This window comes from Dermacentor albipictus, unplaced genomic scaffold (genome assembly GCF_038994185.2).
Source record: "Dermacentor albipictus isolate Rhodes 1998 colony unplaced genomic scaffold, USDA_Dalb.pri_finalv2 scaffold_24, whole genome shotgun sequence".
Taxonomy (NCBI): domain Eukaryota; kingdom Metazoa; phylum Arthropoda; class Arachnida; order Ixodida; family Ixodidae; genus Dermacentor; species Dermacentor albipictus.
In genome coordinates this window covers 2,875,692-2,903,441 of record NW_027225578.1, presented here as the reverse complement: position 1 = coordinate 2,903,441, position 27,750 = coordinate 2,875,692, and the positions used below count along the sequence as shown (strand labels likewise).

General features: G+C 47.1%; 1 protein-coding gene across 1 annotated transcript; it reads right to left on the bottom strand.

Annotated features, from left to right (window-relative positions):
• On the bottom strand, nucleotides 1-27,540 carry LOC135909079 (uncharacterized). Its single transcript, XM_065440914.1, has 6 exons — nucleotides 26,631-27,540; nucleotides 24,849-24,958; nucleotides 20,629-20,738; nucleotides 10,249-10,407; nucleotides 8,870-8,967; nucleotides 1-1,155 (listed from the first exon to the last, which is right to left on the bottom strand). The coding sequence occupies exons 1-6, from the start codon at nucleotides 27,029-27,031 to the stop codon at nucleotides 810-812; spliced, it is 1,224 nt and encodes a 407-aa protein (XP_065296986.1). The 5' UTR covers nucleotides 27,032-27,540; the 3' UTR covers nucleotides 1-809.
• Nucleotides 27,541-27,750: the final 210 nt, after the last annotated feature.

The following is a 27,750-nucleotide window of genomic DNA, read 5'->3' as shown; positions in this document are numbered from 1 at the left end:
TCAGTAACATGCGGTTATTTTATTTCAGATAAACTCAAACAAGGAAACGTAAGAAGCTGTAATTTAACAACGACGGTCGGTTTCTTGCAGAAAGACCGACAAGTGAATGCCTTAGACAAGGTCAGCTTACAATGTAACAAGCAACATATAATATCCACTTCAAACTAAATGCGAAAACTGCAGCGCGTGGCTAAAGGTAGAGTGCGCCTTCTACCAGTGACCATCAGAGAGAGCCGTGCATATTCTGTTTGGCGGCAGGAATCGAAGATGCGCTTTTAAGAGACTTATCGTGGTGCGTTATTTGATGGAAAGCGCTCTCACCTCAACTACACCGGCTGCAAACAATGTTCTACTTCACCTGTATAGACATTTGCGCACACTTTATGACGTATCGCCTTAGAGACAAAACGAGAGAACGACATCAAAGAAATGAGCAATTGCAACCCTCTTGAGCGCGCATTCTCGCAGGCAAACAGCGAATATCACAACAGAAGGCGGAGAAAACTATATTCGGCCATTCGCCAGCGCTACATTTGACACCGACAGTACAGAGGCCACTGCGATGCGTTAATCGCTAACGTAACGGCGCAAAATCAGACAAAAAATATGTCGTTACAAAGTAAACTAGAGGAAGTAATTGTACTAACAAAATGCTTCTAAAAAATTTACAAATGAATAAAAGTTACGTAAAACAATGCTAAAAAACCTTGGCTCAGCCGCTGGTCAAGCGATGCGCCCCTCGAAGAGATCTTCCTGCAGGTACCAACGCCGAAGCGCACCACCTTATGCCTCTTGTCGCAGGGACAATGCTAATGCTGCTGCCAGTGGCGCCCCGGAGGCAGTGTGGTCGGATGATGGCGCTTGTACAGATGGATTAGGCGCAGCCGGGCTTCATTGTCCAGGTCTCGGAAAAAGGTCGCGTGGCCCCTGTCCACAGCGAAATCGTCGTCGGAGTAAGTGACTTCAGACGTGAAGCAGTTTTCAAAGACGCTATGAAAACGAGGAAACTTGGCTTCTTCCTGGTAACTGCATCTCTCTGCAACGGGTTCTGCCAGGATCTCACGTTGGAACAAATTCGGTCCACGCGTGCCCCGTGCGTCGTACCCTGCTTGCCACGGACAGCTGTCGTGAAACGACGTCATCGGGAAGGGGAAGCTGCAACAAGGAAGGCGATTTTTTTCTAACAGTCATTGATTAATGGTTGGAGAACATGGGAAGTCTCAGCCTCCAGCCAGCCTTTCCGCGAATACGTTGCCCTCATCAGGGCCAAGGCTTGCTTCTAACAAAAGCAAATCCTCGTTTTGAAAGGCTGCGTCCAGACTGGTGCACCCCTTGTTCGTCCACGGTTCGTCAATTCTTACCTCCGCAACGCAGTACGTGATCACTGTTTTAGACAAGCGAATTGATGGCAATACTAGTGAATTAATGAAACGTGACAGAACGCTTTCTATCGTTGTGCCGTATAAGCCGAGGAACAGATGCTTCATGGCACTGGAAATCACACTCGTTTCAAGCTAACCTATATTCGCCATATTGTTGCTGTTTCCTTCAAAATGTAACATGACGTGGTAATGCAATAAATGGTGGTCGTTATTTATTGTTTTTACATATCGAAACATCCTCAAGCACCATTCGGCTACTCACTTCTATTTCATCAATTGGTCAATTTTAACACGCGTCACGAAATTGGACAGTATACCCTTACAAAAATGACTTTAGACTGTCTATAGAAAGTCTATAGACTTCTTATAGACGACCTTTCCTTTCTATAGATTTGGACTTTTGTTGATACAAAGTCTGTAGACTGTCTATAGACGAAAGTCGATAAAGTTTCTATTTCTTTTTGTCTATACGCAGTCTATAGACGGACTATAGAAAAAAGTCGATAAGGAGTTTGTTTCTTTATTGTATCCTTCCCCTCTATGGACTACCTATAGACGAAAGTGGATTACGGTCTATCTATTTTTGTCCATACTTTGTCTATAAAATTAAATTAAATTATGGGGTTTTACGTGCCAAAACCACTTTCTGATTATGAGGCACGCCGTAGTGGAGGATTCCGGAAATTTCGACCACCTGGGGTTCTGTAACGTGCACCTAAATCTAAGTACACCGGTGTTTTCGCATTTCGCCCCCATCGAAATGCGGCCGCCGTGGCCGGGATTCGATCCCGCGACCTCGTGCTCAGCAGCCTAACACCATAGCCACTGAGCAACCACGGCGGGTATACTTTGTCTATAGACTTTCTATAGACGAAAGTCGATAAGGTTTCTATTTCTTTTTGTCTACTCGCAGTCTATAGACAGTCTATAGAAAAAAGTCGATAAGGTGTTTTTTTTGTATCCTTCCCCTCTATGGACTACCTATAGACGAAAGTGGATACGGTCTCTATCTATTTTTGTCCATACTTTGTCTACAGACTCTCTAAAGACGAAAGTCGATAAGATTTCTATTTGTTTTCGTCTACTCGTAGATTATGGACGGTCTATAGAAAAAAGTCGATAAGGTGTTTGTTTCTTTTCTATCTACTTCCCCTCTATGGACTACCCACAGACGAAAGTGGGTACATGTATGTCTATTTTTGTCCATATACTCTGTCTATAGACTTTCTATAGACGAAAGTCAATAAGGTTTTTATTTCTTTTTGTCTACGCGCAGTCTATAGACGGTCTATAGAAAAAATTCCGTAAAGTATTTGTTTCTTTTTTGTCTGCTTCCCCTCTATATGGACTACCTATAGACGAAAGCCGATACAGTGTCTATTTTTGTCCATACTCTGTCTATAGACTCTCTGTATTAGACAGTTAATAATAATAGTCGGCTAAGGTTTCAATTTCTTTTTCTCTCCTGGTGTATTGAATGTCTATATAAGAAAGTCGATAATATGTAATGCCGAGTTCCCATACTCCCCGCCCTCTGCGAAGGCGATGATATGGCACTGGTTCATGCGCGACCGGCACCGCGTGCAACCCCGGCGCGGCGGGCAAACCGTGCAGACTGCTAGTCGTCATTCGGTGCAGCTGCACCGAACGAGGATCGCGGCGGAACAGGCAACGTCCGAGTCACAAAGGTCTTCCAGGCACCCGAAGGTCCTAAACCTGGCTGCTTCCCGGACGTACACTTCGCGAGACCAGCTGGTGAAGGTCAGATGGTGATGATGTGGCAAAGGTGGTGAATAAGTCGCGAAAGCAGGCAGACCAGGTGGTGAATTCACCACCTGGTCTGCCTCTGAGTTGTCGTGGTATTGCATGTCTATAGATTAACAATAGACAAACATCGTTAATCTGGGCCCAACCCGTGTACGCTGTAACCAAGCGCAGGTACCGGTGGATAATAATTAGCTGCGTTTGATATAAGCCACTGAAGTTGTATACTGCTGATATTGCTGTAGAGCCTATTTGTAGACATTAGTATACACATAGTGTATACCTCCGCATTTGTTGACCACATGATATGATCTACGTAGTCGGTCTCGGCAATCCCAAGACAGTCTTCACAGTTGTCGCATATCACTTTTGCGGCAGTAGAATAAAGAAAGCAAAACGCCGATCCAATTGTTATAATAGTTGTTATGAACGCCAGCTTCAGCTACAAGTGGATTCCAAACAGGCATCGAGCTAACAGCAAGGACACTCGTAATGCTTGTAGCTGACAACGCGGACTTTGTGAATGTGCGATGAACCGATGTCGCGCATGTGGTGTTCGCGTTGTGTGTCGTCCGATTCTCGGATACTTTTCACATTTTCTTCATACCTCGGCTGCGTCACTAACATAGGGCGGTTTTTTGTTGACTGATATCCTGCACTATAAACCCATCAAAGTTTCTCATTCACTTAGAATAGGTGCCAAATTATCAGAGCCCACCCAGTATTTCGCCAGCGGTATGCCTGGGCAGCCACGCATATGAGTACCTCAATGCTGTACTGATTGCTTTGACCTATCACCGGAACAAAAAATTAGCACTAACATACGTGCGGGCATCACATTTGGTGGTACGCTGGAAGATATGCTACAAGTACGCTGTATTACTAATCGACGCTGGCAATAATGCGTCTGAAACGTTTGAAGGGCCCTGTAATGGCTTTTACAAACAGCGCATTCAAGTTAGCGTTCCAGTCTCATACGATAGCCCACAGCGTTTGTCATACAACCTGCCAGCGCATTTTCTTCGTCCACGAAAAAAGATGAATAATGGTGATAAAGATGAATAAGCCACCCGTTCCGGCGCGCATGGCGCGCAGAGAGAGAGCGAAAAAAAAATGAAGGAGGAAAAGGCGCTCACACTCCTCCGAGCGCGCGCGCCCTCGCGCTCGGAGCTCCTGCGCATGCTCGGAGATCTTGCGCATGCGCGGCGGTGCGCCATCTCAACGAGTGCGCCGGGCACGTAAACGGTTGTACCGGTGTGCGCTGTCCGCCTGAACGTTGGTGTCTGTGTATGCGTGTCATCTTTGTGGCATCACACGTCAACTACACTGAACGGTAAGCTTTAGCAAAGATGTTTTGTGTCAATAGCTCATGATTATGTGAGCGCATTTTGTAGCGCGAAGCGGCTGCATGTAGCGCAGGCGACTCGGGTATAGTGTCGGTTTGTCGTTGACATGGTTTCATAACGCGCTCTTGTTCTCGCTTCTACTATACGGAATGTTTTACGGCGAGCGATCGCTCGCGCTTGTTGATTTTCGCATAATAGTTTAGGTGCGTAAAGAAGGAAGCTACACCATGTTTTAACTTGATATTGAGCTACCACTAAGCGGATTGTGTATGTTGGGCAGCCAGTGTGGTAGATCTCATTTCGTGGCGCTTGATCCGGCCGCGATGAATGCTGCGCCGCATGTGTAATGAAATTCTCGTGACACGCTTTACGTATATATCTCGAAATTGTGTTAGCATCAAGAATGTTCTGACAGACATGTATAGTTAAATAACTGCTAACGTACTCGGATGAAAGGCCGTGTTTGCGGGGCATGCATCAGCAGTGTGTGCACTGCCGTTTTCGCATTGTTTAAAGGTAGCAGTATATTTAAGGTTTCTGGCAACCAATCTAAATAATTTTGGGAAGTTACCGCAAGCAAAACACGAGACTTGAAGAAATGTCAAGCGAAAATCTCTAGATTCCCCCAATCTATTTATATGCACCCACAAACGCTTTTGGAGCATGAAACCTGCGATAAGCTCAGTCACTCGCAGCTTCGCAACTTAGCCGAAAAAATTGGAGCACAATAAATTAGTCGCTCCGGGAAGCACCTTTACACGTTTCAGACTGAAGGCATTGCGTTTGACGGTAGTTGGAAGATTTGTTTTTTGTCTCTTTTTTAAACAGTTTAGCAGCAGAAGTTATCTTTCGAGCTATATGAAAAGCGTTAAGCGCCTTTCGATGCTTCGGGGTTATGCAGTTTACGTGCTCTTAATCTCTAGGCAGCTGCTGGCGCAGATTCGCATTGTGCCAGTCGTGCACGGTATGAAGCCCTTGTCGTGCGCAATAAGTGTTCCGGTTTTCATTACTGTTGCATGTAGTGCCGTCGTCTTGGACAGACTGCATACTATATGCGCTGTACAAAAGAAAAAAGAGCCAGATTATAATTTTGGTGGTCTTTTCTTAGTAGATAACGCACCGATTATTCAAATAATTCAGTGGACATTGCATTTGTTCTACCCTTATTAACACACCTAAGAGATCGTAACATGTTTTAGTTGATAAGTAACCTGATCAGTACGCCCCCATTCATGTGCATTCTACTGAAAGTGTGGCAAATGTATTCATCTCGAAGTATGAGAAAAGAGACAATGCAGACTGTTCTAAGCGGAAATAAATTGCAAATGTTAACGTGATTGTTCAAAACTGCAGTCAGTATGCTGAGCAAGTTCGATCGGCACGGGCACATTGCATTAACACCTGAAAAATGTGCACAGCCCAGCAGGGTATCTTTGTTTCAACAATTATTATTGTAGGAATCGTTTGGGATTCTCACATTTCTTTTATTTTCATAAGTACACTGTGTGTCACATGAACCTGTCTTGAAACGAAACGTACCGTTGCTAACACCGGCGACCATTATGGTTGTCTAACTGCTTATCATACTGTAATATAACGAAACATCATAATGGTACTGATTAATATTGCCATATAGTCTTTAGTCATAGGTAAACAAAGTTAACTAGAGGCATAAGTGATGATAGCAAATTATATAGAAAACTACTATTGAACCGTAAAAATAACTCATTGTATAGTTTTCCCTCACATTGTTGCATTTGTTTTACGCGTGTCTCTGTGTCTTCCGTGCTGTACTCGTGTGGCCATCAATTACGAACTTGCCGAAGCCCTTGTCAGCTTTATTAAACAAGGGATTCAAGTCAGTTGCATCTAATACTACATGTTAAGTGACTGACGTGTTATTCGTTTTATCTAACTATTATGGACTGGCACTACTTGGCAAGCATTAAACCATAGTATTTTTTATTGCACTTAAGCTGCAGGCGTCATAGATTACCAGAAAATTTTCATGAAAACAGCCAGGAAAGGCTTGGAAAAAGATCGGGAAACTTTAAATTGGCCACATAGGTATGCTGTCTTGTTACATGTCAAAGTTTCCAGCGAGTCTTTGTGTTAAATATATTTTTAAAACGTTTCACTTAATAAAAATTGAGGGAAATTGGTTCTATTTATTGAAAAAAAAAAGAAAGTCAAGCAGACTGACAAGGCATTTCTTACTCAATATGTTTTTTTTTGCGTTAACTAAACGTCCTGAACCTCGATAGCCTAGAAAAAATTTTCATCTTTCAAAGCACCTTAATTAATTTACTGTGATAGAATTCATTCGAACTATACTATCAGTTCTGTTTCCTAGGAGGTGCATATCTGTCGTGCCATGACACAAAGTGCTCGTGTGGTATTTCGGGTGCTCATGTGGTATACCTAACTTGGAAACCTGTTAGCATGCCCAAGAGGCCTCATTACCTGCAAGAAATTAAGGTACCATATCAATACAATCAACCCATCTGCCATCTGTTGAAGTTATGGCCAATGACCCATTCATTTAAAAGTATGAGAAATACATTTCAATGTGTACTAAGCAAAATAAATTACAATCTGAGGCATGATACTGGGAATATTCCAGTCACGTCTTCTGAAAACATCCCTCTGCACGGGCATACTTAACTACCAGCCAAAAAAACTGTACAGACAGCCCAACTGGGTAACGTTTCCGCAATAAATATAGGGACCATTTGGGATAAGTACATTAATGCATCATATATGAACTTGTCATAAAAGGGAACATACTGTTGCTGACACGAGCAGCAGTTGTGACTGTTTAATTGTTCACCATACCATGCAATAGAACATTGCATAAAGGTACTGATTTGTATTGACAAGCAGCCATTAGTCATAGTTAAACCGCATTAAGTATTGACTTAGATGGTTTGAGTAAATATATTAAGCTGCTTAATGAACATACAAAGAATACACATCTGTTATTTTTGCCTCATATTGTTGCATGTACTTATTTGCAGCATACACCTGCAGCACCTTTGGGACTAATGACACAAAGGTCAAGGCCAGCCTGGCGACCATGCTTGCCAAGGAGTAGTGTAAATATGTAATCTGTTTCCATAATAGCATAAGACAAGAATTTAAGGAATTCATGCATTATATCGAGCAATAAAAACGGTTAATGCATTGCCGGTGCATTTGTTTTATTTTTTGCACTGCATGATTCAGCACTATATAAATTCTTTCTGTTTATGCAACATATATGAAAGTACAGCTGGTTCAGGAGCTTTATTAATCTACTAACGGTAATGCATAAGTGCAGATGAAAAGGAACAGGTACACATGCATAATATCTGCATTCCATGCATTTCCACGCATTTCATATCTATAAAATGAAATGAAATACATTCAAAACGTTTTGCTACCGCATGTAATGAAAAAGGTAAACTAACTTGTAGATAGCCGCTATGGAGTTATGGCCTTATACACTCTTTGTAGACTTGTCTATAAAATGTCTGTGTCTATAGAGTGTCTGTAAATTAATGAAAATGCATGTTTGTTGGCAAGTGTATGCAGAATGTCATAGAAAAAAGTGTATTGGATTATAAAGTTCTGTTTTTGTAGACTGAAGTTTATAGAATGTCTATAGTATATGTACATTTGTCTGTAGACATTCCATAGACTTCAGTCTACAAAAGTAGAACTGTAAGCCTATACACTTGCACATTATGCAGACAACTGTCTACAAACATGAATTTTAATTAATTCACAGACACTCTAGACTCAGACTTTTTATAGACTAGTCTATAAAAAGTGTATGGCCATAAGTCTATCGAAAGTCTATAGACAATCTATAGGCTCAGACTTCTTAGACTAGGCTATAAAAAGTGTATGGCCATAAGTCTATCGAAAGTCTATAGACAATCTATAGACTCAGACTTTTTATAGACTAGTCTATAAAAAGTGTATGGCCATATGTCTACAGACAGTCTATAGACAGTGTATAGACAGTCTATATACTCGTACTTTTTATAGACTAGACTATAAAAAGTGTGCGGCCATAAGTATAGACTGTCTATAGACTAGTCTAAATAAATGTCTATAGACAGTCTATAAACTCCGACTTTTTATAGACCAGTCTATAAACAGTGTATGGCCATAAATCTATAGACTGTCTATAGACTAGTCTAAAGAAATGTCTATAGACAGTCTATAGACTTCATAGACAAATGTCTATGGACTGTCTATGGACTTTCTATAAAAATTTTTGTAAGGGCAGTGCCTTTGTTTTGCAGCAAGCTATAGTATCAGCTAAGAAAAGAACGTAATTTAAAAAGAAAGATGCGTCATTTCCTAACGCACGATAGTAATTCCACCAACCTGCTGGGTCCCAACGAAGCCAGAGGAACCGGTGTGCGATCCCGCAGAGATGCGACGTCCTGCATTCCACAAGGGAACGCTGCTGGCTGGTTCGAAGTCTGCAAAGCAAGATCGACCAACCTAACTTAGTCCTATTCCGCGACTTACCCCCATATTCGTCATTGCACTGCCTCAAAAAGACGAAATGAAGGAACTAACTATTTACTCGATAAATAATTCTCACACTGGGAAGGCGTCTTAGTCGATGCAGTACGCGAACGTGCCTACCAATATTTAAATTCTGGCGTTCTGCGTGCGAAAACCACGGGTTAATTTTGGTATTCCTACCTGCGTTCCCACCTCATCGAGATGCGACCACCCTGGTCGGAGTCGAACCCACGATCTAGAGCTGAGCAATGTAATGCCATACCGACTCGGCAACCACTTCTTCCATAGGTAGTGCATATGCCGGACCCTTACAAACGCATTTGCGAAAACTTTTACTCTAGCCATTGCCACACAATCTGCGGCGGCAGCTACTGCCTAGAAAGCAAGTAGTTCGAATTGCTGTTTTCTTTCCGACTTCTCCCAAGGCGGCGCACTAGCAGAGGCGGTTTTGTGCTCCTTGCTTCTCATGGAAGTCCCAGAGTCATTCGCGCTGCTCCTCACTGCAGCACCAACGCTCGAGACGCGCAAGCGCTCTGCGCGTGATGTTATTGAGAGGGCGGGCCGAGGAGAATTTGTTAAGAAAGGCCTGCAGATAGTAGCATCTTTGCGGAGATGCTTCTCTCGGCGTGATCCGTGCACCCCGTTTGACTGCTTGCAATGTCCCACTCTCGGCGAGCAGCCCTTTAAGACCCTCGCCGAATATGTCGGCGCCGTTAACGTTAGCTGTTACAGGCAACAGAGCGGTAGCGGTGCCAAGGACGAAGTGGAGCGACACGTCTTATGCACGGACTTCAGCTGCTTCCTCACTTTGGGTCACATGCTTTCGTTGCTCACCCCGCCTTAGGGGAACGCACACTCGCGAATCACGGAAAGACGGCGACACGTGTCTGTGACCGCAACTTTCCCTAACATGGTACTCGAAATTATGCTTACGCTGCGAACAACTAGCTGTCGCGTTAGAATTTGCAGTATAAGTTCGACTGGATAATACAAGAGCCGGAAGGGAATGAACCGAAATGTAAGCTACTTTTTCCGCGTTCAGTTTATACGAGCACTGCTGTGTCACCGATTCCAAGGAAAGCATAAATAACATATGGAATTTTATTTCTCTGGCGGGACTAACTTTACGCTGTTTCCCATTCAAACTCGTGTATTACCATTATGCAAGGTCGCTTTCAGTGCATTCCCGTCGAAACAAAGGTGGGAGGCTGCCTTCTCAACTATAGTCTCACCTGGTAGCTGTCCGAAAGCAGCTCGTGAACGAAGCCCTCTTTGAGGTGAATCAACACTGGCTTCGCTCCGACAGGCCAGCAGTCCTCCGACAGCTGGAGTATGCGCAGGGTCAACTGGTAGCGGATGTCGGCGGGTGTGGGAGCCGCAGGAACACTAAACTAGAGAAGCGAATAACAAGTAACAATTAATAACCCACACTTATAAATTTCCTCGAGAGCAATGGATAAAGAAGCTCAATCTAACCGTGGTGTAAAAAAAACAACGAAGAGAAAAGCGGAAATGCCCGAGGAGGTTACCAGAAGCACATCCTGTCAGCGTGCGCCCACTGACGGAAGAGAATAAACTGAAAACTCTAGGGCTGCCAAAGTGAAGAGCGTTTAGAAGATTGTGTTGATTACCTAATCCTTACGTAACATTTGACACGTAGATTAAAAAAAATAAATGGTGGAGTTTTACGCGCCAGAATCGCGTTCCCATTACACGGCACAACACAGTGATGGGATTCCGGATAAATTTTGAACATCTGGCGCTCTTTGATGCGCCCCTAAATCTATGTCCACAAGCGTTCTTTTTCCATTTCGCCTTCTTTAAAATTCAACTTACGCATACTAATTTAATAATTCAAACAGAACGGATTAGGTAAGAAACCTACAAGGAGAAAAATATAGGCTTTAGTTTAATTGCACTGCGCAGAAATGCATCACCTCTGCCCGAAGGACCAAACGAAAAAGGAGTATTACTGCTGGAGTACAGACAATTTTAAGAAGGCGTTACAGATGTTCAGCGTGACGTACACAGCAAAATATACCCTTCAGAAGAAAATATTTACAAATACCTTTGCCACTGGTTCATACAAATATGCCTTTGTGCAAGGGCGCATCATCAATTGCGTAGCGCTTAGAGAAACTCTTTATTAAACTGAAGTAATGCCTCGATATTCTCTTGCAAAGGAAGAAATCCTGTGGTGCGAATATCGGACTCATGGACATAATCTGGAGAAAAAAAATTGCGAACTTCGCAAAACACATGATCCGGCAAAGGAAGTATTGATACGTGTACTTATCTTTATCGGGCGACCACGTTTCGCCGCTTAACAACTGTAATCGCACAGCGAGGGATGCGCCTGAATGTATCAGATGTTTCTGGAAAGTTATCGATGCTTCTACCCGGCTGTCCGTTGTCGCCGAACCTTGTGTTATCTGATTTCATCGCGCAACGCGAATGGTGTAGAACTTTGTGGAAGGCACGCGGGTCCGAACGATTTGTCTGGAACATTCGACGAGTGCTCTATAAAAGCCGACGCGCTTGACCCGCTGATCAGATTTTCGACGATCGCCGACTGTGTTCGCCGCTATCGTTGTGCTTTAAGTGTAGCCTGTTTTGTGGGCACAGGTTCGCCCAATAAAAGCTAGTTTTGTCTTTCACAGTACTGCTACTGTGTTCTCTCTTTACCGTCACTACCACGTGACATCTGGTGGAGGTGCGGGGTCCCAAGCGTCTTCCTGAAGACATTCACAAGCGTCGTTCGCCGAGAACGAGCCCAAGCACTACTGGAAACCCGAGTGCAGCTGCCCAACGAGGCCACGGCGATTTTTACAAAAGAAATGAGGCGCCTATTCCGCCACGCCGACCCGGAAATGTCCGAGGAAAAGAAAGTCCGGCTACTAATGCGTGGTGTTAAGGAGGAACTTTTCGCCGGTATGGTACGAAACCCGCCGAAGACTGTCGACGAGTTTCTTCGCGAGGCCACTAGCATCGAGAAGACACTCGAGATGCGAAACCGGCAATTCGACCGCCGCACCAACGCTACAAACTATGCCGGAGTTCAATCACTGGCCTCCGAAGACCTGCGCGAGGCCATCAGGGCAGTCGTACGAGAGGAGCTTCAGAAGATCTTCCCGTCGTCGCAGCCTCAAGTGGCCTCGATCGCTGACATCGTCAAAGATGAGGTTCAGAGGTCGCTTGGAGTTCCGGAGGTGCAACCTCAATTACCGCAACCCCAACCCGAAGCGATGACCTACGCCGCCGTCGTACGCCGTCAAGGCCCACCTCAGCGACCGCGCCAGGGCGCTGTCACGCCACAGATTCGTCGTCCGCCGCCGCCGCCGCCAGCACGACCACAAGTCGCCCAGCGCACCTACGCGAGGAAGACGGACATCTGGCGTGCTCCTGACCACCGCCCGCTCTGCTACCACTGCGGAGAAGCGGGTCACATCTACCGACGATGTCCGTACCGGGAGATGGGACTGCGAGGTTTCGCCGTCAACGCGCCGCGTCCACAGCTTGGCGAGCGCCCACGTGACATCGCCGATTACCTCGCCGCTACTCAATGGAGCCCTCGACGACCGTCCCGTTCGCCGTCACCAGGCCGCTACTTGTCGCCGCAGCGCCGACCATACACCGGCCCAGCGCGGGGCCGCTCTGCGAGCCCATATCCGGAAAACTAAAAGCAGCAACCGATGGAGGTGCGGTTGCTGTTCGTCGAACTGACGAAGATCCTCCGCCGTCGACGAACATGACGAAGAAATCATCTCGACGACCTAATGACGACACGCCGCCGTCCCGAAGAAGTCGCGAAGCCAAGACTACACCGACGAAAGACGACTTGACGACGCAACGTTCCAGCTTCAGTTCAACACGACGCAGCCGTGATCTGACGCCAAGCCCCAACTGCAACGCCAGACAAAGAACCAACACGGCGCAATCATTGACCTGAAGTCGAAGTCCATAACGCTGTCGGAAGATCGAGCGATACCACCGGAGAGCTCTAGTAGTCACCATGCCTTAAGTGTGCTCGAAAGTCAAGTCAGCATCCCGCCTCGCTCCAGCATTGTCATTTCCGTAGGCACCAAAACGCCTGCCGACGTAGAAGGCGTCATCGAGGGTGACCAACGTCTACTGCTAGACCGTGAAATTTGCGTCGCAAGAGGGATCGCTCGACTGCATGGAGGGAAAACTGAAGTGTTGCTGACAAACTTTAGCCAGGAGTTCAAGCACATCAACAAGGGCACGACGATCGCGTACATCGAAGAAATTGTGGAAACCAGTAATGCGTTTGTCCTCTCGGATTCCGCCGCATGTAGCCCGACGACCATGGTTCCCGAACCAGACTACGACATTAATCCAAGTCTCCCAGTGATTAAGCAACAGCAGCTCAGAAGTCTGCTCCGACGATACAAAGGCTGCTTTTCGACGACATCGAGGATTCGACAAACACCAGTCGCCAAGCATCGCATAATCACCGAGGAGTACGCTCGACCACTCCGCCAGAGCCCTTACCGAGTTCCGCCGCGAGAACGCGAAGCTATAAGAGAACAAGTCGACGAAATGCTGCGCCACGACATCATCCAGCCGTCGAAAAGCCCGTGGGCATCCCCTGTTGTGCTGGTGAAGAAAAAGGACGGAACCCTACCTTTCTGCGTCGATTATGGTCGTCTGAACAAGATCACGAAGAAGGACGTATACCCCCTTCCACGGATAGACGACGCATTGGATCGGCTCTGCAACGCTAAGTACTTCTCCTCGATGGACCTCAAGTCTGGCTATTGGCAAATAGAAGTCGACGAAAGAGATCGCGAAAAGACCGCCTTCATCACCCCAGACGGCCTCTACGAGTTCAAGGTTATGCCATTTGGACTGTGCTCGGCGCCTGCGACGTTCCAGCGCGTGATGGACACGGTTTTAGCGGGATTGAAATGGCAGACCTGTCTCGTTTACTTGGATGACGTCGTTGTATTCGCCGGAAATTTCGACGATCACATTAGGCGGCTTGCCACAGTACTAGAGGCCATCAAGTCGTCAGGGCTCACTCTGAAGCCAGAAAAATGCCGCTTCGCTTACGACGAGCTTCTGTTCCTAGGCCACGTCATCAGTAAATCCGGAGTACGCCCCGACCCCCAGAAAACAGCTGCCATCGCAAAATTCCCGCAGCCCATCGACAAGAAGGCAGTGCGTAGATTCTTTGGCATGTGCGCCTACTACAGGCGCTTTGTCAAGGACTTTTCACGCATCGCCGAGCCGTTGACACGTCTAACTAAATGTGATGTTGAGTTCAAGTGGGAAACGCCGCAGGCCGACGCATTTGAAGAACTCAAACGACGCATGCAGTCGCCGCCGCTACTTGCGCACTTCGACGAGTACGCCGATACAGAAATCCATACTGACGCCAGTAGCCTAGGCCTCGGTGCCGTTCTAGTCCAGAGGAAAAACGGAGTCGAAGAGGTGATCTCTTACGCTAGCCGGTCGCTGTCAAAAGCGGAAGGCAACTATTCTACGACCGAAAAGGAATGCCCCGCCATCGTTTGGGCTACAGCTAAATTTCGCCCTTATCTTTATGGCAGGCCATTCAAAGTCGTCAGTGACCATCACGCTTTGTGTTGGCTAGCGAGTATAAAGGATCCTTCAGGACGACTGGCGCGGTGGAGCCTCAGACTACAAGAATACGACATCACTGTGACCTACAAGTCCGGACGAAAACACTCCGATGCCGATTGCCTATCACGCGCCCCCATTGACCCGCCGCCGCAAGATGACGAAGATGACAATGCCTTCCTTGGCATGATAAGCGCGGAAGACTTCGCTGAACAGCAACGGGCAGACCCGGAGCTAAAAGGCCTGGTGGAATATTTGGAAGGGCACACCGACGTTGTCCCCAGGGCATTTAAGCGCGGATTATCTTCCTTCACGCTTCGAAACAATCTACTCGTGAAGAAGAACTTTTCACCAGTCCGCGCAAACTACCTTCATGTTGTCCCGTCAGGACTTCGTCCAGAAGTATTGCATGCCCTACATGACGATCCGACCGCTGGACACCTCGGTTTTTGCCGGACACTATCGAGGATACAAGAAAAGTATTATTGGCCGCGCCTGACCGCCGACGTCACCCGTTATGTCAGAACATGCCGAGACTGTCAGCGACGCAAGACACCGCCGACAAGGCCAGCCGGATTACTACAGCCAATCGAGCCTCCTTGCCGACCATTCCAGCAGATCGGGATGGACTTGCTGGGACCCTTTCCGACGTCAACAACCGGAAATAAGTGGATCGTCGTGGCGACAGACTACCTTACCCGCTTCGCTGAAACTAAAGCACTGCCGAAAGGTAGCGCAGCCGAAGTGGCGAAATTCTTTGTCGAAAACATCCTGCTTCGACATGGCGCCCCAGAAGTCCTCATCACCGACAGAGGAACGGCCTTTACAGCGGAGCTCACCCAAGCCATTCTGAAATACAGCCAGACAAGGCACAGGAGGACCACGGCCTACCACCCGCAGACGAATGGTCTTACGGAGCGGCTGAATAAGACCCTCGCCGACATGCTAGCGATGTACGTCGACGTCGAACACAAGACGTGGGATGCCGTCCTGCCGTACGTAACATTCGCTTACAACACGGCGGTGCAAGAAACAACACAGATCACGCCGTTTAAGCTGGTTTACGGCAGGAACCCGACGACGACGCTCGACGCCATGCTGCCCCACGTCACTGACGAAGAGAATGTTGACATCGCTAGCTATCTCCAGCGCGCCGAAGAAGCCCGACAGCTCGCCCGCCTACGGATCAAGAACCAACAGAGGACCGACAGCCGACACTACAACCTCCGACGACGCTTTGTTGAGTACCAGCCCGGCGACCGTGTTCGGGTTTGGACACCGATACGCCGACGAGGACTCAGTGAGAAACTACTCCGACGCTATTTCGGACCCTACAAGGTCATCCGACGTATTGGCGCTCTGGACTATGAGGTCGTGCCAGACGGCATTTCGCATTCACAGCGGCGCCGCGCACGATCTGAAGTGGTCCACGTGGTGCGCCTTAAACCCTTTTACGGACGCTGACGAAATTCCTTATTTTTTGTTGTTGTTTTCTTCGCTACGGGTGTTTTTATTTCGCTTGTATGTAGCATCGGGTCGATGCTTTTTAAGAGGGGGGTATTGACACGTGTACTTATCTTTATCGGGCGACCATGTTTCGCCGCTTAACAACTGTAATCGCACAGCGAGGGATGCGCCTGAATGTATCCGATGTTTCTGGAAAGTTATCGATGCTTCTACCCGGCTGTCCGTTGTCGCCGAACCTTGTGTTGTCTGATTTCATCGCGTAACGCGAATGGTGTAGAACTTTGTGGAAGGCACGCGGGTCCGAACGATTAGTCTGGAACATTCGACGAGTGCTCTATAAAAGCCGACGCGCTTGACCCGCTGATCAGATTTTCGACGATCGCCGACTGTGTTCGCCGCTATCGTTGTGCTTTAAGTGTAGCCTGTTTTGTGGGCACAGGTTCGCCCAATAAAAGCTACTTTTGTCTTTCACAGTACTGCTACTGTGTTCTCTCTTTACCGTCACTACCACGTGACAGTATTACATAAGACAACATCAGGCAATGCTGCGATGCAGCGTATGAAAGGAAAAATCGTCTTCCACCGAATAGAGCACGAAGCTACAAAGACAATAGGCAGAGGTTGCAAAGAAAGGGAAACGTGTGCAGTACCATTTATTCTAGCATATTTAAAATCACACTATGGTGCTTCTTGCGCGACTGACTATTTGTGACTCAAATTCATGTTCAGCAGAACGGCAGACAGGGAGTACCTGCACGATAATTTTCCAGTCAAAGAAGTTTTGCAGTTCATGTGAAAATGTCTCACCGGCCTCGTTCACACACTTCACTCCGTCTTCACACCAGCAGAGCCACAGCTGTTGAGCAGCTGCTCTTGAAAGCGACACCGTTTACAAATAACGTTCTAAAATTACAAGCTACTACGTGAAGCTACTTCTTCACGGTCAATTCGAAGCTGCGGGGAGGTCTCCTGCACAGGTACGCTAAGATTTAAGTATAAATTTGCTACTATTTTCTTAGTTACCATTCTAAAATTTAACTGCTCGAAGGAGTGTTTTAAAGGCCCCTGACGCAAGCTTAGCAATTTACTACGGTGCTCCTCACGCAGCTAAAACTGATGATTTCGCAGGATGGTTTTCCCAATTCCCGGTAAATTTACGGTGCAGAGAAATGAGATTCTGAAAGCGAGGAATTGAAGCGGAGGGCAAACACACAATCTGCTACCGAAAAGTTAATCTAGGAACACATTCATCTAGGCAAGCAGCAACCACTGATCACAATCCCAATTGGTACACACCTGGTAATTTCTTAGTTATCCCCTACGCCCATCCTCTTTTTGTTTAAATTGTGAAAGATGTAGTCGCCGAACAGTGGCGGCTACTTTTTTCATAACAGTAACATAGGTATAATGTAATAATCGGGCTTATACGTAACGAATTGTATATACTGATAATCAGTTACATTTGTTAGCAATTTTATAATTGAACAATTACTTTGTAAACCGGGCAACACACGTAATTCAAGTACTTTTTTCACTAACCGATAACTGCAGTATTTCAGACATAAAAAAGAATGATACCAATGGTTTTATGTTTGCAACACTTATCGAACAACGAAACAGTGCACAGCGCGTGCTTTTTATATATTCAGACATGAACACGTAGCTTGGTTCTTGCTGCTATTACGCGGCCGCGTAACAGCCGCTTCTCAAGCTGGCTAGTATACGATTTTTTCGTCTCCCGATGCGTTCAATCCGGACTAGGAGAATAGAGGAGAGCACAGAGCGAGAATTACTACCGAAGGTCTGTCAGTGTAGATATTTGAGTTTGTTGGTGTAACATTTTGTAGTTTTTCTCTTGTAGCGCAAACAGCACGCCTGTGTGTGTATTTTTTCTCTTCTACGTCTTTGTGCTATTTGCGCTACAGGAAAATACTGCGAATCTCTGGTGAAGAGGCAGAGCAGCTGAGCCAGATAGAACGGCGGCATGCCGCAAGTGCTGAGGGGGAGCGGATTCCCTGCATTGTCCAGAGTGCAGAGCACGTGCGTTGGCCAATGCCGGAGTCGGCGCTTCTCTGTATCTCAGTGCGTGGTCGAGACGAAGGAAAAGAAAAAGAACGCGTGCTGGAATGGAAGCAGTGGACTAGAAATTTAATCTTATCAACGAGTTCGATCTCCCTTCCATGAAAATGCTCGGCCACCACCCGATCATTCGCAGCGACTCTCCTGCAGGTTCGGATCTTTCAGTTTGCCATTGATTGCGTAACAACGTGTATATTACGATGGCAATTTTGTAATTTCGGGCTGTTCCTGGGCGCGGTCGACACAGCTTCACAGTAAAGTCTTCGTACCTCGTTGACGCCCTAGAATATTTAAAGCGACACGACTTCAACTGCAAATCGTCCGACGAGAAAATTTCCTCGGCATTGTGACTGCTACCGTCGACTCCCAATCTAAATTTGGACGCGTTTTATTCCGCCAAATAGAGTATTGCGCATCTGGGATCGAGAGCTCGGGCCACACAATTTTTCTTCCGGACGTTCCTAAAGGATGCCCTCTGTGACAATTCGCCAAAATGCAGCACTTAGAAATTACGGCTGCTAGGCGACAGTAGTTGTTGCTGTCCCGACTCCTTGGTGATGCAAGTTTTATTGCGCTAGCTCTAATTGTGGCCTCCATCGTCATTCGCACGTCGAGCCGACAGTCCACTGGAACTAGTCGCAAAAGAAATCGAGGGAGATAATCGCATTGTTACGACTGACATCAGGTAAGGTGGTCTTAGTCGATAAGTGCTGCCCGTTTTTACTACATAACGCTGCTAACGATCTAATGAAACGACGCTCTGTAAAGCACATATTTTGTGACCTAAATGTATACTCACCGACTAAACACGACAATGCACTCACTGCTGTAATGCGAGTTAATCTCGTAACGACGGTAGAACGCTGCTCGCTACTACACGGGATTAGCTAATCGCGAACCAAGTCATACGCTAAGCTGCTCGGATCCACTTGCGCACATGTCCAACAAGATTAACGCGAATAAAGCAACCCGATTTGCCGGAAATAGCAAGTGGTGCGCAAATTTCATACAAGGTCTTTATTCCACTGCAAAGTAAGTTGTACCCACGAGTGATAGTACCACCCTGAGTTTATAGTACCACCCAAAAAGCACACGCACTGGCGGGGTATACTCCTACAACCACAAGCTTCGCTACGCTAGCGGGGAAGATCTACATATAAATGCGTTTCAGCGAAGTGGAGGCCATTCCTATGCAACTCGTCGGCGCTGAAAGGCAGCGACGTTGCGTTCCTCACTCGCCAGAAGCCTCTCCACGACGTCAACCAGCATTTGGTGCACAACGCAGCTAGCCAATGACCTGCTGCGCCGAAGAAATCCGGCAGAGAAAGGCACCGACCACTTACAGCAGTTCTGCTCGTGAAGCAATGCAAAGAGGCTTACTCATCGAAAATTTCAATGGAGAGCTGGCTAATCAGGAGCAACTATCCTGAAGCGTGATCAACACTGCCGTCAAACATGACGCCATCTCCTCCACCAACGTTACGCAATTTCGAGTCGCGCAATTTAGAGGATCACACAAAACATCTTCACCTATCTGCATCCACACCACTCCTACCTGAATCATCTACCGGTAGTGCACTAATCAGCAGTGGCGCGAATGGGTGTGCCACAGGAGCGCGCTAAACTTTTTTACACAAACTGTAATCAAGTTCCCGAAGCAATCCAGATTGGTTGAGGGGAGAGAGGGAAGTGATACTAGAGGCCAGAAGGTCATGTCGAATCAGACAAAGCTGGCTTGGCTATCACGCACTGGGGAAAGGGGCAAAATTTCAAAACTAAAGCCCTGTCTTCCATATGCTACAGCACTAAACACACGAGGTCAGAGGCAAAGAAGAACATGACACAGGAGCTTTTCCATACGTGGATTACCACCAACTCGGCCAAGTTTCCATTCTAAATTATCGGCTATTACCTGCCACAACCACGATGTGATTACGAGACACGCCATAGCGGCGGGCTTCGGGTTAATTTTGACCCCCTCGGTTTCTTTCACGTGCGCACACTACACGGTCCCGGAGCGTTTTTATGGCCTCCGCGGCCGGGATGGAAACCACGACCGCTCGGTCAGCAGCGCAACACCATAGCCACTGTGCTACCGCGGCAAAGGGACTGGGGAAAGAGGACCGAAAGATGAGAAAAGAACGTCACAGTATGCACGGCGACACGAGCAATGAAGCGTTCATCGCTCAGCTCATGGCAAGTGGTCTCATAGGAGATTCATGAGAATAAAAGATGCATTACGATCACATAAGTTAATATTGTTAACGCCCTTGCTTATTCACGGCAGCTTTGATCACAGTCAGCTACAGCACGATGTGGCTTGTGCACGCGAATTCCGTGATCTAAATCGTATAGCGTTAATGCCGTCCTAAATTTGCAGCGAAATGTGTGCGTTCAAATCGCAAACGTACCTTTAGGTTCACTTAGTTTATGGTGTACATAATACGCACCACAGCACTCACCGAGGAACTCCGCAACCTTTTCTTGAGATGCGCAGTCAAGTCGAGGTGCAGTGGGGACATGGCCCAATCGAAACCGTAGAGCATATTTGGCTGCAGTGGTACATCCGACGCTGCGTGAAAAGTGAAGGCACCGATTTTAAGTAAGACAAAGCACTCCACACTCGGGGATATAGGTGGCGAATAATAACCCCAGCAGTAAAGCTAAAAAATAAGCGAAAAACTTCGAAAACTTCAGAATCTGTGAGTACGGGAGGAAGCATCGAAAATTAGAAATGAAAGCTGGAACTGTGGTCCATTTGCCGAATGACTTACCTAGAAAAATATGCCATTTGCAAGAAGGTTCTGCGCATGTTTGGGAAAGGCCTTTTCCAGACAGAAGTGCTATAGTGGGCTTTCCCTCATTGTTCAAGAAACAGAACAAGTCTTCGTAAACTGGCGTGAACGGGCAAATGCACTGCAGTGCTGAAGAACGTGAGTTCTAGGCCGCGTGTCGCGATCTCGTGAAACGCAAAAGACGAAGCTCTGCTCAGCTGGCCGAGAAGCGGTCAGGTATCACCAATGAGGATTAATATCATCGAGAGTGATAAAGGGAATATGCCTTGTTTTCCAACAAGATTGTCCTGTTCTGGTTGCTGCACAGAAGACGGCGCGCACTATTTTGCCATTAATTTATCATAACAGTCACAGCAGTCATGGATTACTCGGGTTCTGTTTTAGAAACAAAGGAGGAAAAAATAAAAATACTTATTCTTATGCGAGGCATGATTACATTAGACAAGCAACCAGAAGATATCCTACACCTTCCATGAAAAGCGTTCTTTAGAAATGACTTTCGTTTAATTCATTTTGTTCAAGATTGTTACCGTTCATGGCCGTTCCCTATCAGCCACACCAAACCAAAAAAAAAAGAAGAATGACAAATCCCAGCAGCAAAAGCCCACCAGAACGTTTAATATTAAAAATTATGTAAATTCGGGGGTATTAGGTGCCTAAAGCACGATATTATAATGAGGCAGACAGTAGTGTGGGACTCTTGATTAATTAGACCCCCCCGCGTATCTAACATGCAGCCAATGCGCGGCACACGAGCGTTTTTCATTTCGCCCCCACCGTGCTCTGTAGGGCATTGCATTTATGTGGCTTGCGTAAGCTATGTCAGCTTAACTATAGAACGCATCAAGGCTAAGAAGTGGCGTTCTCAAACATGGGTCCTATAATGTAAAACTATCCCAGTCTCCTAACTTCAAATTTGTGCAACCGCCGACGCAAGCACCGGGCGGTGACCGGCAGCGTTGTTTGAACCCACCAATCAAACGCTCTCCTCGTTTATGGGAGGTCACTTTTGTTTACTCTCGAAACGAATAGCATTGCCTACCTTGACCGGCTTTTCTCAACTAATTGCCTGACATGAGGCGAGGAGCACGCTGCAGTAGGAAAGGTTTCCGTGGGCCCGAGCTAGTGCAGTGTAAATAGATGATCGAATGAGGAGCGTGGTGCTGGCGTCTTTGATTTGCCTGATTTCTCTTGCTTATAGCTTGTGGTGTTTGGTCGAAAATCGAGGCCGAGTGCAATGGCAGGTTAAAAATGTAGCGAAAACTGATCCTCAGGGACGAAATGTTGGCAGAGCTATGCCGTAAATCTGCGGCAAGAGCTCGACAACGTTATACTTAAAAACAAAAATTTATTATACGCAAATAAATTGATGCTGGCCAGCAGCTCCGCGCAGCCAGTGTTCGGGTGATCTGTTGGCAGACAGTTTTATTCTTTCCGGAGCGGTCAGTCCCGGGCTATGGATGGATGGATGGATGAAAAGCTTTATTAGGGCCCTTTAGGGCGCGCACTAGCGTGCAGCGGGCCGCTCGCACGTCTGGACAGAGAGGCCGAGTCTCTCCGCCGCGTCGCGGGCCCGTTGGACAGCCCATAACTGATCCGAAATAAAATTTCAACGATAATTACGATACTCCCTAATGTGAAATTTGAGCGCAGCTCTATAAGTGTTTTCATGTCACGATATATTGAGGCAAAGAATTTGAGAGAGACATGTAGTAGAGTCGGCAGTCGTCAAAAATCTGACCTGCGGATCAAGCTCGTCGGCTTTTATGCGAGACTCGCCGATGGTTCAAGTGTAATTGCTGGTACCGCGTGGCCTCTAGCAAGTACTACACAATTCGCGTCGCGCGTACAATCAGACAACCAAACAATCGCAAACTATGCAGGCCAAACAAGCGCGAGCGAGAGGTGACTGAAGCAGATGATAGTAGGAAACAAGCGGCCTGGTTGAGACCAGATACGAGTTCGCGTCGAGCGATCAGGCAGGTCCGCATCACACCACTTTCCCGCGAGTAAGAGGTTCGGCTCACATTTTCTCCGCCGTTCGCGGCTAGCGTGTTTCATCTCTCGCTCCGCGTTCGGTATTTCTTCTTTCGCTCCGCTCGTTCGCTCGCTTGCACCGCCGACACCGACGCAGGAACGGTAACCTAAGAGCTGCGGTCTCAAGATCAGTTTTATGCAGTATACAAATGCAGCTTTATTGCGCACACGCCACTTTGACGTGGCGAGCTTTCGCCATTTTGCGACATGGCACATGAAACAGAAGTGGGCTCAGGTCGAAAATTTTTGCCCAATAGCGGAGGAGTAATGGCAAAAAAAAATGTGTTGAAACGTAAATAATCCATTTTCGTTTGTTTCGTCTAATCAAGCATAATCAGTGTGTACACGTCCTGTCATATCTCTGCAGTCTTTCCGACGTCTCATGACGGAGAGGTGAAGTGGGGCGTCTCCGAAAAAATTTAGCGATTGTGGAAGACCAATTTCAGAAATGCAATTGAAAAACTTGGGAATGGCTTTACGTTCGAGCGCCCGTCGTGGCCCTCATGCCTCCCGCTTCAATCTGATTTGTCGAGAAGCATGAATGCGCTCGCTAGCGTTGATAGCCAGCGAATTGAAAATAACCTCACTTCGTCCAACATATTCCCTTGTCAGAATCTATTGCAACACTGAAGCTCATGAATGTCTGCATCCCGGATGTGACGCTCCTACCGGAGCCGGAGAGGGAAACGTCGGCCTCGTGATTAACAGCAGGACGTGGCTTAACCCAACGAGGCACCGATACGGTTACTTAAGGAGACGCACTGTTCCCTCATACATACATACGAAAGAAGCGTTAGTGGAAGTAGAAAACGCCTACTTCACTTCTAGCAGAATGCTTTAATTACAGGCACGACTTCAGCAATGGCCAACTCCTGAATAAATAGCACCTCTCTAAATGACAATATTTCATATTGATGGCAGTTATGGCTTATGCCCTGCCCCACCGTTCCCTGTAAGTTTAAACAATCTTGCTTTATCCATTCTCCTTCACACTCGGCATTGCTTTGTCCGCCCTCCTTTTGAGCGCCACGTTCAAAAGTTTCTTAGCCGCATGCTAAGTGCCCAAGCTATGCCACTTGCGCACTCGGCAGCCTCTTCCTACGATTGCTTTTACACTTCTGAACACCTCACCCATGCTGGGCTTGTACTCTCGAGCCCTGCGCACAACCATAGCATATCAAAGGCTTTACGAGATTGACGTAACAGCGTACCTCAATAAGTCCCCAGTGCTTCTACGCCCGACTCGCAGCCAAAGCTGCGTGGACCAGCTCCTGTCATACGAGCATTGCGTTTTTTACGCTATTGACACGTGAACTTGTCTTTGGACTGTTTCTTTGATAAGTGCCATTTTGTGTTTCGCTCTCCTGTTATGCTTTTAACATCGGCACAATGCTGTTTGAGACATTATCGTGCAGCGTATCGCGTATAGGAAGTTTCTGGAATGTTATCGATGGTTCTATCCACTGTCTGTTGCCACCAAACCTAGTGTAATCTGATGGGATGTACGCGCAACACGAATGGTGTGGAACTTTCTGGAGGACACGCGGGCACCAGCGATTTCCCTGGAACGTTCGATGGCTCGTGTATAAAAGCCGATCGCCGACTGTTCACCACTACCGTTCTTTGAGCGTAGCCTGCATTTGACGGCACAAGTTCGACGAATTAAACGCTAGTTTCGTCAATCATAGCTTTGCCATGGTTTTTCTCCCTTCTTCACCGTCGCTACTACGGGACACCATATACGTTGGCCGCAGGAAATTTGTTCCTGCCACAATGGTACTCTAGGGCTGTAGACTAAAAAAAATATTACAATAATTTTGAACAGGAATGAGATGCGCCGTTGAACTCACAGAGTTCGTCAGACGAGCCACTTGTCTCTTCATAGATATGAACGTCCACGGAGACGAAGTAGCGTCGCAGCCCCTCCATGCCCTGAAGTTGCACCAGAAGGCAGCGGTAACTGCACGAGGGAGGAAAGCATTCTCTCTCACCCAAATGAATGTTTCATGGCAACCGACGATCGAGTATTCAACAAATGGCGGGAGTGAGGAGTGTTGTATATTGTTCCCTTCATTTGATTGTTCGTAGCTGTAATTCGGTTATTTTTACTTTCCGAAACCAATAACTTGGTCTTCGAACATCTCAGTGGCACCAATAAATGTGATTACGATGGATGGCGAGAGTACGAAGAGGGACGTTAGCTGAATCGCCATGCCAGGCCTGCGAGAGTGGATGTACAGTGAAGCTTCTTAAAACCACTAGAACTGATGAGGGTGGTACACAATGCTTTAGAGTAAGGGTTGTAAAGGGAGTAATTGTAATTTCGGCACCAGGCCGCTGCTGGTCGTATTGCCGTTTCTTTTTTGCCTTTAACACTCCTCATATTCACGCTGCTGCTTGGGAGTCCTAACTATACGTTGCCTACCGATAGCGGTATTACAACAAGGAAATCAGTTGCTAGGCTGGTTTTCTTATGGACGAAAGGCGAGTGGCATCACTCCGCACTTCGCAAGCGGCGGCGGTTGCAGCGGCAGCCTGCACAACAGTAATATTTACAGGGAAACGCATGCGGGAAGCGCTATGTGCTCGGGATTATCAGGAGCACCTTATCAATCGTGGGGTTTGGAGGCTTGTTTTGTGCTTATTAATTGAAAAGATTGGTGTGTATGTGGTATCCGCGATTCCATATTATGCATGCACTTTTTCCTTCACTTTGCAGAGTGCTTGAAGCCTCTCCCTTACGGCGGCACGAACCACTGCTCCTGCCCTGCACTGCCACCGGGATAGGCCCACGTTTTAATGCGACAGCGTTATAAGGGCCTCATCTTGAGGAAAATTCTGTGTCTGCGGACTCGTCCGTGAGGGAAAATTTCCGTAGATATTTAGGTATATGTATGCGCCACGCCTAGCTATACGACATGCGGGTTAAACTGCCACACCATTGTACCACTAACGTTGCTCGTGACTTGTCTTAGTCTTGACAAAGTTGCATCACTGAATTTGGAGACTGACAGGTCACAACAAATGTCATGAAACAAAACACCGACACCACATGCATTTACGTTAAATCTTTAGACCAGAATATTAAAAGTGCCAAACAATATCAGAAACCTGTAAATTTTTTTGGCGTGGCTGTGCACAACTTTCGGGATCAGCTCACGTAAGAGGCTGCGTTTCTACCTGAATACTCTCCTTACTGCACAGCGTTCGTCGCCAATGTTTAGCGGTAAACATTATGATTACATACGCTCCTGTTGCCGGGAAGCGTGAGAAGCCATCGGGGATCGTTCAATGCTATCGCGTTCCACTATTAAAGACGAAGCTTAAGCACCCTTCAGATTTTATGCTAACGGACGCTGACAAAAAATGCCGACTAGGGAGAGGCTACTAGCTTCGCTGTGAAAGATGCAAAGCGAGCCATTGAGCAGCGTACCATTTAGAGTTTCTAGCTGATGCCTCTAACTCGAGCCAATGGTAGGGCATCGTTCGCCCTTGCATCGATTCAAGCTTGATTGAAAGCTTTCCAGTGAACTTTCACCTGTTGTCCAAAGTAGTCCGAACACGCCCAACGCTTAAGCCGGAATATCACAGCGAAAGGAACAGCTTAACAGCCACTTGAGATAAGAGCATACCTTGCGTGCACGCTAGCCGACAGAAGGCCATCGCTCCCCATGATGGTCTCGGCGTTCCCATTGCTGCAGCCGATTCCATTTTGACACGTGCGAAACATCATGGTCTCCAGCAACAGCTTATAGTGAGCCACTCTCACCATTTCGGCGATGAGGTTGGGCACAGACGTCAGACACGGCTGCACGAAGTATCTTGAAGATTGTGCTGGCCGCGTAATAGTGCCCTTGGCGTGACCATGGGTGCCTGGAAGTTCCTGAAGATAACGGGGAAGGCATTCCGTTTCTTCCTTAAAAAGGTCAGAATCATTAAACGACGGCGAACGCATGGTCTCTCCAGTCCTTCTAATGGAAGCCCACAGAAGACTCCTCGGCGACGCCCCCCTCTCAAGCATGGCCGGTTCCATGATCACTTCACGAGCACGAAGTGGGGCGCTGAAGGGGCAACACGCTGCAGCAAGAAGCGCTCGTTGCCTAATGTAGCGTACAGCGCTTCCCTCGATGGGCTCGACGCGTCAGTACGTTCTGCGGTGGCGCTGCTGCCGCGAATGCTGATATATTCCCAGATATTGGCGCCAAGTGATATGCTCAGTTACGTGGCGTCACTTGCGAATAGTGACGCAGTCAACTTTTCCAGGAGTTGAGCGAGTCGCTGCAATCCGAACTGAAATATGACCCCAGTTTCTCGCCAATGCGAGAACGCCCTCGGCATTGCAAGGTAACTCTGGCAATAGGGAACCAGCGATGGCGAGGAAGCTTTACCGCTGTTTATGTACGACACAAGAAAATTCCGCCGATATTCGTCGGAAGTATGTTGATTTCTAAATATACAAGGGACATCTGTTCCTATAACTATTCGCTATCCCATGTTTTTCGTGCAGTCACACGTCAGATATTCTTCGTGGTATCGCTTGTCGGTCGTGAACAATGAACTGATCCACAGCTGTGCACAGTGCACGCGGCGGCAAAATTGCGTATCCGTAAAATGCGGAATTCTGATAAGCGGAAGTTCGTGATTGTTCTCAAGCAAGAGCGGGCCAACATATTCTGTACTGCCGTAGCGTCCTCGTCTCTTCTACAGAAGTACGCGGCTAAGAGGAAAAAGCCTCGACCGTGGCGAAGGTAA